This window comes from Ascidia mentula, chromosome 3 (assembly GCF_947561715.1).
Source record: "Ascidia mentula chromosome 3, kaAscMent1.1, whole genome shotgun sequence".
Lineage (NCBI taxonomy): Eukaryota > Metazoa > Chordata > Ascidiacea > Phlebobranchia > Ascidiidae > Ascidia > Ascidia mentula.
This window is the reverse complement of record NC_138568.1, coordinates 5,685,498-5,700,334: the sequence shown is the minus strand read 5'-3', so window position 1 is coordinate 5,700,334 and position 14,837 is coordinate 5,685,498. Positions and strand designations below refer to the sequence as shown.

The 14,837-nt window shown below is 40.4% G+C and overlaps 3 protein-coding genes across 3 annotated transcripts; 2 read left to right on the top strand and 1 right to left on the bottom strand.

The window, feature by feature from the left end:
* Nucleotides 1-1,323: 1,323 nt before the first annotated feature.
* LOC145895013 (4-galactosyl-N-acetylglucosaminide 3-alpha-L-fucosyltransferase FUT6-like) lies at nt 1,324-3,879 on the top strand. Its single transcript, XM_082983751.1, has 6 exons — nt 1,324-1,513; nt 2,089-2,148; nt 2,271-2,369; nt 2,488-2,561; nt 2,623-2,733; nt 3,035-3,879. Exons 1-6 carry the CDS (start codon nt 1,343-1,345, stop codon nt 3,747-3,749), a joined length of 1,230 nt encoding a protein of 409 aa, XP_082839877.1. The 5' UTR covers nt 1,324-1,342; the 3' UTR covers nt 3,750-3,879.
* Nucleotides 3,880-6,215: 2,336 nt separating this feature from the next.
* On the top strand, nt 6,216-7,452 carry LOC145895443 (uncharacterized). Its single transcript, XM_082984252.1, has 3 exons — nt 6,216-6,451; nt 6,737-6,903; nt 7,089-7,452. The coding sequence occupies exons 1-3, from the start codon at nt 6,216-6,218 to the stop codon at nt 7,343-7,345; spliced, it is 660 nt and encodes a 219-aa protein (XP_082840378.1). The 3' UTR covers nt 7,346-7,452.
* Nucleotides 7,453-10,909: 3,457 nt separating this feature from the next.
* On the bottom strand, nt 10,910-13,048 carry LOC145894043 (leucine-rich repeat transmembrane protein FLRT1-like). Its single transcript, XM_082982483.1, has one exon. It carries the CDS (start codon nt 12,996-12,998, stop codon nt 11,103-11,105), a length of 1,896 nt encoding a protein of 631 aa, XP_082838609.1. The 5' UTR covers nt 12,999-13,048; the 3' UTR covers nt 10,910-11,102.
* Between the last annotated feature and the right edge of the window lie 1,789 nt (nt 13,049-14,837).

Genomic DNA, 14,837 nt, shown 5'->3' with positions numbered 1-14,837 from the left:
CACTGTAATTGAAAATAACGGTATACCGATGTACAAATGGCTGGGTTTCTTATCGTCCATCTTCAAGTGCTTTATGACGTAAGGTTAGTGGTTACAAGCCCCGCGAGATGGCAACAGGGTCCATGTGAATCTGGGGGGCAGAAATATTTAATAAGAGGGGGGGGGGCATAAAAACCATTGTTTGCAACAACTGAGGTGTTTCTGTTGCAAAGGCTTCGAGCTTCAAGGTTTAATGGTTGGAAGTCTCAATTCTATAATATCGTGCGATCTCCAATTGGTTAATTCCTCTCACCTCTCAAGGTCCCTCTAATAGGTCGTAGACCATGTTTCGGGGTGGTATTTTTAAGAGTTTGTCTCAAACAGGAACCATTCGAAGATAAGGACAACCTATAGCATTTTTAGGGTTACCTATAATTTTTTGACGAATAATAATATGAAACCAGTAGCATATTCCGCAACGAAAGCAAGCATGACAATGCATGATGCATATAAATTGAGAAGACATGGTCCATTTGCTTTGGTTACTCATAAATCTAAATTTTCAACAATGGATAATTGAATACTTGACTCATGCGGAAAGTTTTCAAGAAAAGTATATGATTCGACGCGTTCCGTAAATTTTTCCCGCAAGTAAGTATGAATTCCCTGCACATCGTCTGTGCGTCAGGGCGATATAGGTTTTCTGGACAAAAAAAAATAAAAAAATAGATTTTAAAAAATAGTAAGGATGTGCAAAAATAGAAAAGGTACGGTTCGGATATCTTCAATCACAAATCCAAACGTTTAATGACGTCATAAATTTCAAATCGGTAAAAACCATAGCGCCCTCTATAACCATAGCGCCCTTACAGAGGGCGCTATGGTAAAAACGCTTCATTTACCACAAATATCGGTTTACCGCTTCACTGTAGCGACATAAATCCATAATGGTATGCTAATTTTTTAGGTAATATTCGCTAGTTTTTGATTCCAGCCATCTATATTTCATGTAAAAATCCTAACAGTGCTTCGTGCATTGTCTGAATATTCGGATTCGGTCTTGTAGCCTTCATCCCTAGAAAATAGCAATATTTCAAGATACTAAAATAGGCCGTGCACAAAAACAAGGCTTTTGTTTTTGTGAGCCCTGATATAAAGAACGCCTTTGTCGACTAATTGCCAGGCTTCCAGGGCCTTTATTTGCCTAAGGAACTCGCGGTTGGCTTTGGAACGACGGCGTGTGGATTGAGTTGTTAATTGCGCGTAAAAGGTTTAACAAATGCGTCGGAGGCCCGCGGCTAAATTAAACATGTGAAAATATAGTTCGCAAAAGAATAATCAGAACATCGTCTGTTATAGAAAGATGTGGAGCAAAAGAACATTATGGTGGCTAGTCTTATATCTAATTGCCGCGGCATTTGCAACGATGGTTTACTTCAGTACGGTCATAGATCATTACGCGGTCGTCAGTGCAAATCTTTTTCTACAAATCGAAGCCAAGAAAAATAATTCACAAAATCCTTGGAAGTTTCTGGTAAGAAGTAAACAAATGACTGTACTCTATGCTTTACATAATGTAGTATCTCTTTGGAGGTATAAGTATGGAAGAAATATGTCAATATTTAAATATGTCCTACAGTTAACAAAACATTATATGCGGACAGAGCTTCGTTACCGTACAATGAAATACTAGAGCAATAAAACCTGGGTTTTAAATCTGGGGCCCAACCCCCTGTAAAGAATGTAGCCTATAGTTTTTTGCAAGAAGAGATCGGGGCGTCTCGAATCCCCCTCTTGCTTCAGAAAGTTATTCGAAAAAAAGTATGTCAACTTCGCCGTGTTAAATTGTTGCTGGTGTCTTTCATCTGAAACGTGCCGACGATCAATATTTAAAATCTGAAAATATATTATACATGCAACTAACATACAGACGTGTGGTACAAGCTGTACACGTAGTTAAGCAGCTACAATAAACCCATATAACGGCCCGCGGGTGTCTCAATGCGCCGACACTTAACCGCTACCGTGCCATGCGTTTTATCAACGTATATGGTAAGTTTATATCGTTTGTTTAATTTTCATTCTACTTTCGTAACAAATTTTGTGTAGAACAAAGTTAAAACGGAGATAAACTCAAGTAAAAGTTCCAGAAACACGCCCAACGAACAGGTGGGTTTAGTGTACTGTGCGCTAGAATGCTGGTTTAAACGCGACCGATATTTTTCACTTAAAAAGCAAAAGAGACTAAAGTTGTCGTTTTTGGAATTATTTCTCATGTTAAAACGTTATAGATAGTCTTGCTGCTGTGGTACAAACCGTTCGACAAGAAGAGAAAAGAAGTGGTGCTTAAAGGCTGCGGAGATTGCATCTTAACTGACAACCGCACCAAAGTAAACATATTGCCTTCTATCAATATACTTAACATAAACTTGCGACATTTATGTTGGACAACTTCACAATTTTCCACAAACTGCCAGATTCTATTTGATTGTAACAACTTTTGTACAGTTAATTGGGGATGGCATAAAGGTGGTTGTGATTCATCACAGCGAATTTAATCTCAAGGATCTCCCAAAATTACGGTGGGTTCAATAACAAAATTCAATATTTTGAGAATTATTTGAAAATCACACATTTTTTTAGAAAGAAAAACCACTTGTATGGTTGGTGGACTATGGAAAGCACTCTTACTCATCGTAACTCCCACAATTTAAAACAATTAGACGGAATTTTTAATCTTTCTCTTACACTCAGGTAGGTCCAAGTTTGAAAATGAGTATGATACTCTGTCAATGTTATTGCGAAGTTTGGGATTTGAAAACACGGAATGACATTAAAATCAATGATCACACGCAGATAATCGAATAGGGATCACGAGGCCGAATAAAAAATTTAACAGATACACATACAAGACTGATTCTAACTCAAAGGCATTGGCAATAATTGCTTCAGATGTTAGACAACCGCAAACAGAATAATTGAATTAGAGAGATTCGGGGAGTCCGAAGGAGAAACGATTGTCTTACTGCGTTTTATTTTGATTTCTGTTGTTCAGGCGAGATTCCGATGTACCATTTCCGTACGGAAATGCTGCTGGTACTTACAGAGGGATAAATCGAAACAAGCAAGCAAAAACTGTCGAGGAACTGGACGCGTTTATCAACAAAAAGAAGCACCTCGCTTTATGGGTGGTTTCAAACTGCAACGTAAACAAGGGTGCTTTGGATCGCATGAAGTACGCGAGAAGAATGATCGCCGCTGGCCTCAATCTTACCTTCGGAGGAAGATGCAGCGGCAGCAAAGTCCGCCAGGAGTTTAACTACAGCAAGTACAAGTTCTACCTGGCGTTTGAAAATAGCTGGGGATGCAAGGATTACATCACGGAAAAGTTTTGGAAAAATGCTCTGGGTGCTGGAACAGTACCAGTGGTGCTCGGCGCCCAAAAATCTGATTACGAAGCTGTGGCGCCTCCGAATTCATTTATCTACGCTCAAGATTATCCTACTCCTGAAGATTTGGTGAAATATTTGCAATATTTGGACCGAAATGACAAAGAATACAGGGATTACTTTATGTGGCAGACGATGGACATTTCGCAAATGCCACTTTACAAGGAACAGACAAACTTCTGTAAGTTGTGTTCTTTGGTTAAAGGTCTAGCGACCGGGAATAACAACACGTTAGGGCCGGTGTCAACAACTCTGTCTCGTCATAACTTCTCTCTCAGATCATGGTTCATTGGTACTGAAAACAAAGAATGTTTTACGTAACTGTCTGCACACAGTTTGGCCCCAAATAGCGACGAGTTTGGTAGATACAAGTGTCTTTTGTTTCATAACAGTTACTGTGTTTTCTCGTTTGATTAGGACAAGAAACAAAACTGTTTCGATGCCCATTTTACGTAACGACCATCGCACTGTAAATTAAAATAACGGTATACTGATGTACAAATGGGTGAGTTTCTTATCGTCCATCTTCAACTGCTTTATGACGTAGAGTTAGTGGTTCCAAGCCCCGCGAGATGGCAACAGGGTCCATGTGAATCTGGGGGGGGCAGGAGTATTAAGTAAGGGGGGGTCATGAAACCATTGTTTGCAACAACTGAGGTGTTTCTGTTGCAAAGGCTTCGAGCTTCAAGGTTTATTGGTTGGAAGCCTCAATTCTATAATATCGTGTGATCTCCAATTGGTTAATTCCTCTCACCTCTTAAGGTCCCTCTGATTGGTTTTAGACCAAATATGTTTCGGGGTGGTATTTTTCAGAGTTTGTCTCAAACAGGAACCATTCGAAGATAAGGACAACCTACAGCATTTTTAGGTTTACCTATAATTTTTTGACGAATAATAATATGAAACCAGTAGCATATTCCGCAACGAAAGCAAGCATGACAATGCATGATGCATATAAATTGAGAAGACATGGTCCATTTGCTTTGGTTACTCATAAATCTGAATTTTCGGACAAATTATGGGTGAATACATGTTAATGTTGGACAACAACCGCCGCAAAATGGGGTAAATCCCGTTGTCGAGAAAGTCTTCGGAACATATTGCGTCGAACTTTGCAGAAACGCCATTCTTCAACAAATGTTTAAGGTGTAGTAACTATAGCATATGAAATGAACCCATGTAACCTTGGTAGCCTCCGGATATGTTGCATTCTGCTAATGTACGAGCAACAACATGAGCACAGCAGCATCAAAAGTCGGTCACGCTTCTCTAGGTTATACGTACGTACAGCGTTTAGAAATTGTCTCAACAGGCGATTTGCAATCTATTGCGGTTCTAAAAAGCAGTCAAGCGTGAGGTGAAAAAGTGGAAAAGTGCTTTTGAAAAGGATGTGCAGCTTTGCATGGTGTGCTTAATTTTCCAATGATGGATTGTATTGAGCCTTCGCTAAAAGAGCAGCTAATAATAGTATACATGCGCCAAGACTTGAAATTTTGTGCAAACTATCTTGGTGAAGGCGTTTAGAAAAGCTGTGAGAGATAAGAGCTTCTATCATGTGCTTCTAGATGTAATTGTTAAAATAAGGCCTGGTGCTGTGTTTATTTTTGTGGAAAGCATATTAGCAATTTGTTGTATGATCAAAGCTAGTGAGGTAAGATATGGCTCGACCAGGAGCAAGCATGTAGCAGAAAAAAAGCTGTACAATTAGTTGGAGAAATACACTAGAAAGGTTATTTCAGCTCACATTGCCGAGCACCCAACAATCAAAGCTGTAGGCCTCATGTTGCTTGATTATTTCATGTGTAAGTGATTGTGCTCGTCATAATCCTTAAGAACCATAAAGTGGTACAACTGCAGTTTATAGAAATCCAACGAATAATGTCATGTGCTGAATAATTTCACTTGGTCTCGCGTGCAGGTTTTCGTAAGCGAATGAATCTGCCTTTACACAAGAAGAGATGTTCGCCGGTCTATTTTTATTCTGCACGTATTATAGCGTAGGCCTACTGCTTTTTCTTTCCTTATGTGGTAGTTTTCTGTAATAGCCTCACCCCAGTTTGACCTGCATTGCGTCCTATTGAGATTATATTCCATTTGTTCAGGAATCAGTTGATTTAGGTTGGGGGTTCGCCCGACGTTTTGTGACAGTGTTTTCAACATTGTGCGAAGTGCGATGCTTCAAATGTGGACACTCCATCTGCAACTGTGCTCTGCGTTACCAACTTTTAAGTGTGGTTTTATTGCAGCTGGCTGTAGCGATCGTGTATGTAGCTGTGGCGACAAAACGGTTTTCCGGGTTATTAAACGTAATATTGCTGGTAAGCTTTTGCACAACTACCCGGAAGCATGTTCTCAACGAGCTTATCATCACAAAAGCTTAGCAAATGAATAATGTGTAAAACTAAAACATGTACGTTGTATAGGGGCAAAACTAGCGTAACATGTATCTTCAAGTACTTGAATTATGTGAGTTGCAGACAGATGGCCACGGTTTCGACCTAAAAAGGTCTCATCAGTGCAGCTGGTGTGACTTTCAGACGACTTTGCTGACCAAACGGCCTAGCAAAGACTTCCACTTTGTGGTGACTATACAATCACCCTCATCCGTTGGGCACCAAACTAGGTGCAACCTTACGGAAAAAAACAAGGTGGAAACACTACGGCCAAGCAAAGCTCAGCCAATAGTGCCGTCAGGCCCCGTGTCACAATAATCATAAGATAAGCAAAGTGGAGCCAATAAGTACTTGAATGTTTATTAGGTTCTCAAATCGCTCTGTATTTTACAAAATGAATTTATGGCGGGCGTTCGTGAGTTGTTCAGTTGTCATTGTAGCCATCTTACCTGGTGGGGAGTCGGCTCTTATTAATTACGACGACCAGACAGAATGCGCCAACTTTGAAGCAGCCAGTAGCGGCGAAGACAGAAATTTGCTGAGAAAGATACGGAAGGACTACACGCCCCACAAGCACACGTGGGAGAATATAACTGACGTAGTAAAACGGCAACTAAATCACAACAAAAGGTGAAACGTATGTAAAGTAGTACAAACAACGTAAAAAAGGGAATTTCCATTTTTGTCTGTACTGGGTTACAAAATAGTTTTGTGCAGCCTGTCTAGCCCGGAAAACTGCAATGTTGGCAATTGTGCCCAAAATGTGTTTTTGATAAACTTTTAACGTTAACAACTTTTTTCCATGCGCATTGTTTTTGTCGCTGTTTGTGTAACCGGAACAATAAGCAAGTGTGGGTTTGAAAAGTATACATTGGTGTGGATAACCACTAACACATATTTTGTTTTTTTTCGCAGAAATATTGCAGCTACTTTTGCATATCAAAAACACAAGCAGGCTGTATTGTTGGGATGGGCAACGCAAGAAGACTTTATAAAACATCACGCCCTACAGTGCAGTTACGTCACTAAAGTACTGCGAGGAAGGGTGGTAAAATATATCGACAACATGACGTCGTGCAAAAGTAAGTACATGTTGATTCGGCATTCAGACAATGTGCCTTATTTACCAGAGATTTAGAAAAGCATTGTTTATTTCCGTAGTGGGCAAATATGCACGTTTCCACTCGTTTTTGTTTCCTATATGTTGACCATTGCAAAGATAATCTTTACATAAAGATTTGTTGCCTTATTATTTTCTCGTGTTTAGGCTTTAGCGTGGTCGAGAACATGTTTCCCTACACGATGACTGACGACATCACGAACTACGTCATCTGGTCCGTGACGTGGCTTGGAGTTTTCCGAATTAAAAAACTGATCGATACGCTCTACCCTAGCGATCGTTACGATATCGCGATATTTGCGACTCCGGATCGCGATAAAACGATCAGCTTGGTTCACGTCCATTTTCTAGTGCGCCCGAGAAGAACAGGAGATTACCTGGTTTTTGTGAAAGAAACCACGTAATGAGGCATTTGGATTATGTCTTGACGTAAAAATAGGTTTTATTCAAATAATTTAAACTCATCCCAATCAAACAATTGAAATAGATAATACGTAGACCGAATTACCTTTACCTAATACGCATAAGTGTTTGTGAACTAACATAAAGCAACAGTATTCTTTAGAAACCCTTTCAACCTTTTTGCCTGATCGTTGTATGTTGTAACGTGCTTGATTCATCTGCTTTGATGTTATATGAGTCTGTTTACCGGTGACCAAACTGATTACGTTCAGTGGAAAGTTACACGTTTCAAGAAACCGAAAAAACATAAAAATATTCGCCTAGAACAGCGAGCTTTTCTTGTTAATACCCAAAGCCACATAATCCAAATGCCTCATTTCAAAAAGTGCAGCATGCTACCTTTTGAATTGTTTGAACGCAAAATATTTTTGTGACCATCCAACAACTTGGAAAATGATATTAGGAATAACATCACCCGGTCGTTGAAAGGGCCTGAAATTCCCCAATAGCAGGACCATTTCTCCTGTTCGTCCAAGGAAAACAGTAGAATAATTTTTTTTCTTGAGAAGAGTTTTTGAAAATGACCGTAGGGTTTCAACCTTTCTCATCCCCAAAAGTGCAACCCAACAGAAACATAACCGAATTTGGAATATTCCGACATGCCAACTTTGAAGTTCAAACGCAACAAACTATAGCAGGATCAATGACTTATATCCACTGCACTTTACAGCTTTCGTCCTTGTATGGGAATAAAATGAACGCGCCAAGTCTCGGTTTGAAATCATCTGTTGGCTTTACGTAATTTAACGAACTGCTAACATTGCAACATGTTTGTTACGACTGACGCGTCTTGTGTCGCTACACAGGAAATTGTTAAACTCGTCAGCCAATGTATACATTACCAGCAAAAATGCCAAGCTACAGGACCAGGCATTTTTCTCGATTTTTAAGCTGAATCCACAGCGTTGCCTTGTTTTTTTTTCAGTGGACTATTCTTGCATCGGTTTAGTGGCGGGGTTAGTCTGCAGAGTTCAAATTGTTAGATGCCAGTAAACTGGCAACTTTTCTAGCGTTACAGCAACACTTTACAGGGCCACAAGTTCCGTTCGTTGCGAAGAAAAAAATAAACGGTAAATCGTCAGCAATTTGTTGTTGAAAACATACGTTTCAATTTTTTTGGATTCAATGTGAATTCAACGAAATATATGTTTGAAAAGAGATTATCTTTGCAATATGAAGCAACATCATAACTCAAGGCTGGGTATATGTCAGTAAGGATGCTGGAACATATGGCAAAAATAACCCAATGAGTTGCCGCATTAAAAAGGTTAGACTATAATAATCCAAATGCTGCAGTGTGAGCTATGATTTCAAGGTGCTGCAAATCCGCACTTTGGAGTCAAAGACAACAATATATTACGTAGGCCAGATAATTAACATACCCTGACAACTATGGGGAACAGAAACTGTCTCAAGGCGCAAAATACGTTGGCCACTTTCCAACAATTTGTAACTTTGTGTATTTGCTGAAATTTTATGGAATGCGGTATGTGTATTATGTGTTGTCCTTCAAACCAAACCAAAATACTCACATTTAACTATAAAGAGGTTTATTTATCATTGCAGTGTGACATAGTGGAACTGTAAGTCATAATACATGTCTCCAGTACAGTAATACTGTCAATCTAACGTTTTACATTAGGGCATTATGCGCATTTGGGTCTGCGCTGTTTTTTGCAAACTGAGTCTGCTGTTTGCAAGTTTTGTGACGTCATCACCGGAGGTCGACGTCGACGTTGAGTGCGCGAATTATCTAGCGGCCGCTAGTCAGGAAGACAGAGTCTTGGTTAAAAGAATAAGAAAAAATCATGCACCGTTGAAGCACACTTGGGAAAACATAACTGATCTCGTGAAACGGGAGATGAATCATAACAAAAGGTAAAAGGGCTCGACTATACAAAGATATTACAAGCAATATGCCAATTGCGGTTAAGTGCATATAGTTAACATTACTTTCATTTTTTTTAAAAGTGCATTTCTTCGGCGCTACTGAAGTCAAAACGCCTTCTATTGCAGTGTATAGTGCATAGGGAAGGCAACAGTTTAGGACTTTTTGCTTCTTACTTCAGATTTATTTTTATTCATTTTGTTTATTTTATTTTATTCTTTGATTTATTTACTTCCTGTATATCTTTATGTATTTACTCGCAATTTCCTATTTCCGGAAACTGAGGATGCCCGTGCAGGCGACATCGATTTTTCAATATTGCTTATAAATCAGCTGACTTCAATTTGAAACTTCTAATAGTTTCATAACGTTGACTTATTATCAAAGTAAATTGGTGTCGCTGATAGAGTGCAATGCCAACAGTCTCCGAAACACTATTTCTTTATAAGTAATTTAAATTCTCTACTGTTTGTGCGTGCAATCCAGTTTCAGTGAACAAATCCCAATATCAATGCGTGATTTCAATCACCGCTGTTTAACCGAGAATAAACTCATTGTTTGTGGGTATTTGTTGCATATATTCGGATTTTTTTCGAATCTTTAAAATCCGTACTATTCGATTAAACCGAATACTCGGATTCGGATTCGGACCAGCAAATCTCTAATAGTATCGCTTTGTGTGTTTTATAGGAATATTGCAGTTACTTACGCTTACGAAAAACACAAACTGGCAAAACAGTCGGAATGGGTATCTTTGGAAGATTACGTCAAGCACCTCACTTTGCGGTGTAATTACTCTACGAAAGCATCGCAAGGATGGACCGTCAAGTACGTCACTAATATGACGTCATGTGACAGTAAGCAAGTGTTCATAAATTTGGTCGAGAAATTGAGGAAAGCTTTTAGTGCTGTATATCTGAAATACACTGAACCATGACAGCTTTCTCTCCAAGGTTGTTTGTTCATTATTTTTAAAATTTTGCCTAATCGTTACATGGATGCCGTTGAAATTTATTTGTTTTTTCAGATTACTCAATAGTGGAAAACATGTTCCCCTACAACTTGGAAGACGACATAACAAATTACACCATCTGGTCTGTGGCCTGGTTGGGAATTCCCAAAATTAAAGAGTTGGTTGAGTTGAGATTCGCTTCGGAACGCCACGATATTGCTGTATTTGAGACGCCGGATCGCGATAAAACTATCGGATTCAGTCACGTGCACTTTTTCGTTCGTCCTAAACGGACAGGAGATTATTTTGTCTTTCTCAAGGAAAGGAATTAAAATAAAGGTTTTGAGTTTTGGAATTCCTGCTGGGCAAATTGAATGAATTTGTAATTCAAATGCCGCCGAGTTTAAATGTGTTTTTCAGTGTTGTTTATTCTACTTAATATTGCGTCATTTTCAAGTATCTTAATGCAGTATCAAACTATGCAATTGCAAATACCATATGTCCCAAATCTGTGCAAAACTTTCTTTTTCTGCTAATACATTTTCCATAACCATTTGCACTGTTTCTCAATTGGTGTTTCTTAGCAGCCACAAACCATCTGCTTGTTGACTGTCATTGTGAGTCTCCTGTTTTTATTACATATTGCTTGTTCATGAAAGGAGATAATACGACAAGCGCGAGTGTATTGAAGACCACGCCCTCCGGACCAGCCAGAAGAAAATACGCGAAAAATAAAACAAGTGAAACACAAAACAATAACAAAAAAGTAATAACAATATACGGCGCGAAAAAAATACCCACAAACGAAGCGAATTCGAATAATCTCATTGTCTTGTGGGAACACGTGCTTGAAAACGCATCAAACGATCATGGTCGTTGCGCCGCTTACAGGTATATGCTGTACGACGTCTCTTGGTAAAAGTTGGTCACTTGGTGACGTTAGGTGTTCGTAAATGTGGTGACTGGTTCGTGACGTCATCGTCCCGGTTCCAGTATGAACGGTCGACGTTGTTTCGTCGTGACTGTCGCTGTAGCAACTGTCGCTATGGTGATGCGGAAGGTCCTGTCGAACCATCAGCGTGACGTCAAACTCTCGGTTAGCGTCTTGCACTGTCCTCCCACTCTTTTGTGACGTCATGTCGTTTTGCGTCACCATAAAATTGGGAAGGAAGTGTTTTGGGATAGGCTGATGTGTGTAGCTGCGTGTCTTCGGTGTTCTGGATTTGATTTTCCAAGCCACTATTAACGCCAACGCGATCACTACAAGGAGCACTAGAGCGCCTGTTACAGCGTAAACCCAAACCGGTATCGAAGCCGTGACAACTACAGGGGACGGCGTCGTTACAGTGATGTTTTTGGTCACCACGTTAGTGCATTGTTCGGTGCCAATGCGATCTGGGTGCTGGTAGGATGTCACAATACACACTGCGTACCGAGTACTCGGCCTCAAGCCCGTCAGCACTTTGGCGACACCAGTTGAAATGGGCAAAATCGTATAATCCGCCACCCACATGACGGCAGTAGAGAGCTGCGTTCCATCCGAATCCTCGATCTCGCAACTCTGGCACAGCATGTCGCCGTACATAACAGTAAACGTGACGTAGGGCGGCTCCGACGAAGCTGGGTATTCGATTGTGACGTCATGCGCATTTACGTCACGCATTGTAAAAACGAAAGAGTCCCGTGTGCATCTTAAAGCCTCCGCATCGATACTGGCCAGTGTAACATCACTGAACGAGTAGGGCGTGGAACACCTGACGTTGCTACTAGATCCCACTGAGTTGGTTCTGGTGAACCAAGACTTGAGGTAAACCAGGTTGCAGTCACATCTCCATGGGTTTTCATCGATCTGCACCGACGTAGTGGGAGGAAGGTTGGTAAAAGCGCCAGTCTCCACGCTGCGAAGCTGGTTGGACGACAAGTCGAGGTTTCGTATCCTTGGAAATCCCTGCAGATCACCGTGAGAAACCCCAGAGAGCTCACCGGAAGATGCGAAAAGGTACTGGATGCGATTGTGGGACAAAAACAGCTGGGTGATATTTTCTGGCAAGCTTGGGGGAATGTTGCTCAGGCGGTTGCGACTCAAGTCGAGCATCTGGAGTTCTGAAAGACTGGAGATTCCCAACAGACCTCCAACTTCCAGTTGGTTGGAGTTCGCGTCGAGGGTGGTAAGCTGGGAAATTCCCGAAAAAGACCTTGCGTCGATGGTTGTTAGTTTGTTATTGTCAACTCGCAGACTTTTTAGATTCTCCGGTAAAGATGGAGGCAGTGACGTCATCTCGTTGTACGACAGCACGAGATCGCCGAGCGACGTGACGTCATCGAATTTGACCTGGGACATTCCCTCGTTGGTGAGGTTGTTGCCGTCTAGGATTAATTGCTGTAAATTGCTGAGACCCTTAAGCGCGTCTTTGCCAATATACTTGAGCATGTTGTTGCTAAGCGACAGGTAGTTTAGCGTTGGGGGTAGCCCGACCGGAAATGACGTAAGTTGGTTATTGTGCATGTCGAGTCTCTCAAGATTGACGAGTTTCCTTAGTCCAGTCTCAAGTTCAGGACTGTTTCCAATCTGGTTCCGTTGCAGAAGAAGAACTTTCGTATCGGTTGGTATCCAAAGCGGCAGGGTGGTAAGTCCCTTTTCCTGGCAGTAAACCTTCTTTCTCTTCACATCGCATCTGCACTCCCGCGGACAACACTGTGACGTCATAATGGTGGCTGCGAGGGTGAAGAGAAGTAGTGCGTATGGTCGCAACATGGCGACGGCGTTCCAGTTTTCGTTTGATTTTTAATAAATATTAAATCTGCAAAAATAAGACATTTAATTGACACACAAATTCCATAAGCATTAAGCGGACCAACAGCGTGCTCTGCATCCTGCAAATACCGCAGATACAGTTTGATTAGTTTCGTTAACTGCTGTTTTTAACACACAACGAAACATAAACTCAAACCAGGCGATATGCATCAACAAGTTTGTTTATAGTAAAAATAGATTGTATCTAAAAATACATTTTAAATACTTTCAATGCGGGTAAACAACAATAAGAAATGATCAACTGAATCGATGACAAAATTAGAAAATCTTTTCTTCTCGTACGATCCAACAACCACTAAGTTTAGCAAAACTCTGTGTCTTGTGAGCTATCTAAGTTGTTGTCAATCAAACTATTAAACCATATCAGGCATTAAAATAATGTCAAAATTTGTATGCAAACATAAAAATCGTCTCCGCAGTTTTCCAGTCTCTTTGATTTTGAACAAATGTTTTATAAAAAGCATCACTTAAATAAGTTGACTGTGCGTGTGAACATTTTAAGTGCGACACAACGCAAAACCGCATTGCGTCCAAATCAAAGCGAACCCTGACTTTGGTGCTTGTTATTTTTCACGCCAAACGCGCATCCGCCACGCTCAAACACCGTAAGCTTGACACAACAACAGGCGTGGTCGCCTTAGAGCGCCTTTTTAGCAAAGCAACTATCTACTCCCAAGTGTAATTTTTCCAATACAAAAATCTTGCCGCACTCGCTGCTTGCCAGACACAGTCAGACAAGACTCTCTCTCAATTTCCTATCAGCCGCGACTCCCTTGACATGCGCACACAGTACTAGTCAACATGAAAAACAAGCTTGGACGTTATGCCAACACAGTTGTAGATACCATCTGCATGACAAAATCAGACGTCCATTTAGCCTCACATGTGGAAAAGCGTCGCGGCCATTTCGCTAACACTTTACGTCAAGCAGTGACATCATCAAAGAAAATGATTCACGTGGCACAAAGGTAAACACGGCGGTTTGTTTGTCCTCATAATTTTAACAACTCCTAAAACGGCTTGCAAAAGTTTGTTGGGTCGATAATCGTCAAAAACCAATAAAATATATCGACTCGGCACGCCCTTATTTTATGCCTCAGTGAATATGAATATGATGCCCTTCTTAATTAGTTATTGGTTAAAACGTTATCTCGCAACTCTTGTAAACGAATCGCCTCGGTCTAGTAATGCCTCAAACCAATATTAAATCTTATGCAATATCCGGCATGTAATTATTGTCAGGTGATCATTCTTTTTTGGAAGTGTCATAAATGAGCTTCTAACCTAAGCGACTAAAACGAGAACAGCCATCTCCGTTTTCAAAAACTTGAATCGTTTAGTGTGGCAATATTCAAATCTAACCCACTGTTTCTCAATAGTTTTATTTAGTCGAAATTTCCTACGACAAAAACTGAGTGGCCCACTTTTTCGTTAGCTCGACTCAGTTATTTTTATTTTGGGGGTTAAAAACATATGTTTCGCCGTGCTCTATATCCTACATAAAAACTGTGAGTAAAGCTGTTCTAATCGAACTTGCAACGAACGTACAATAAGTGATAACTACAGAACAGTAACGCACAACTAAGCTGAATTTAAACCTGGTACGTATTTGTTTGTATCTAATCTACCAAGTAAGTATAAAATTTATTTATCGCATTATTGGCGACAGCATGCAGATGAATTTCGTAATTTAAAATTTGCCAAATTTGAACTGAGAAGAGTTTACGTCCTGGGATATTAATTCCAACTGTCCACGCGCTAAATCACCAGAAACTGGAG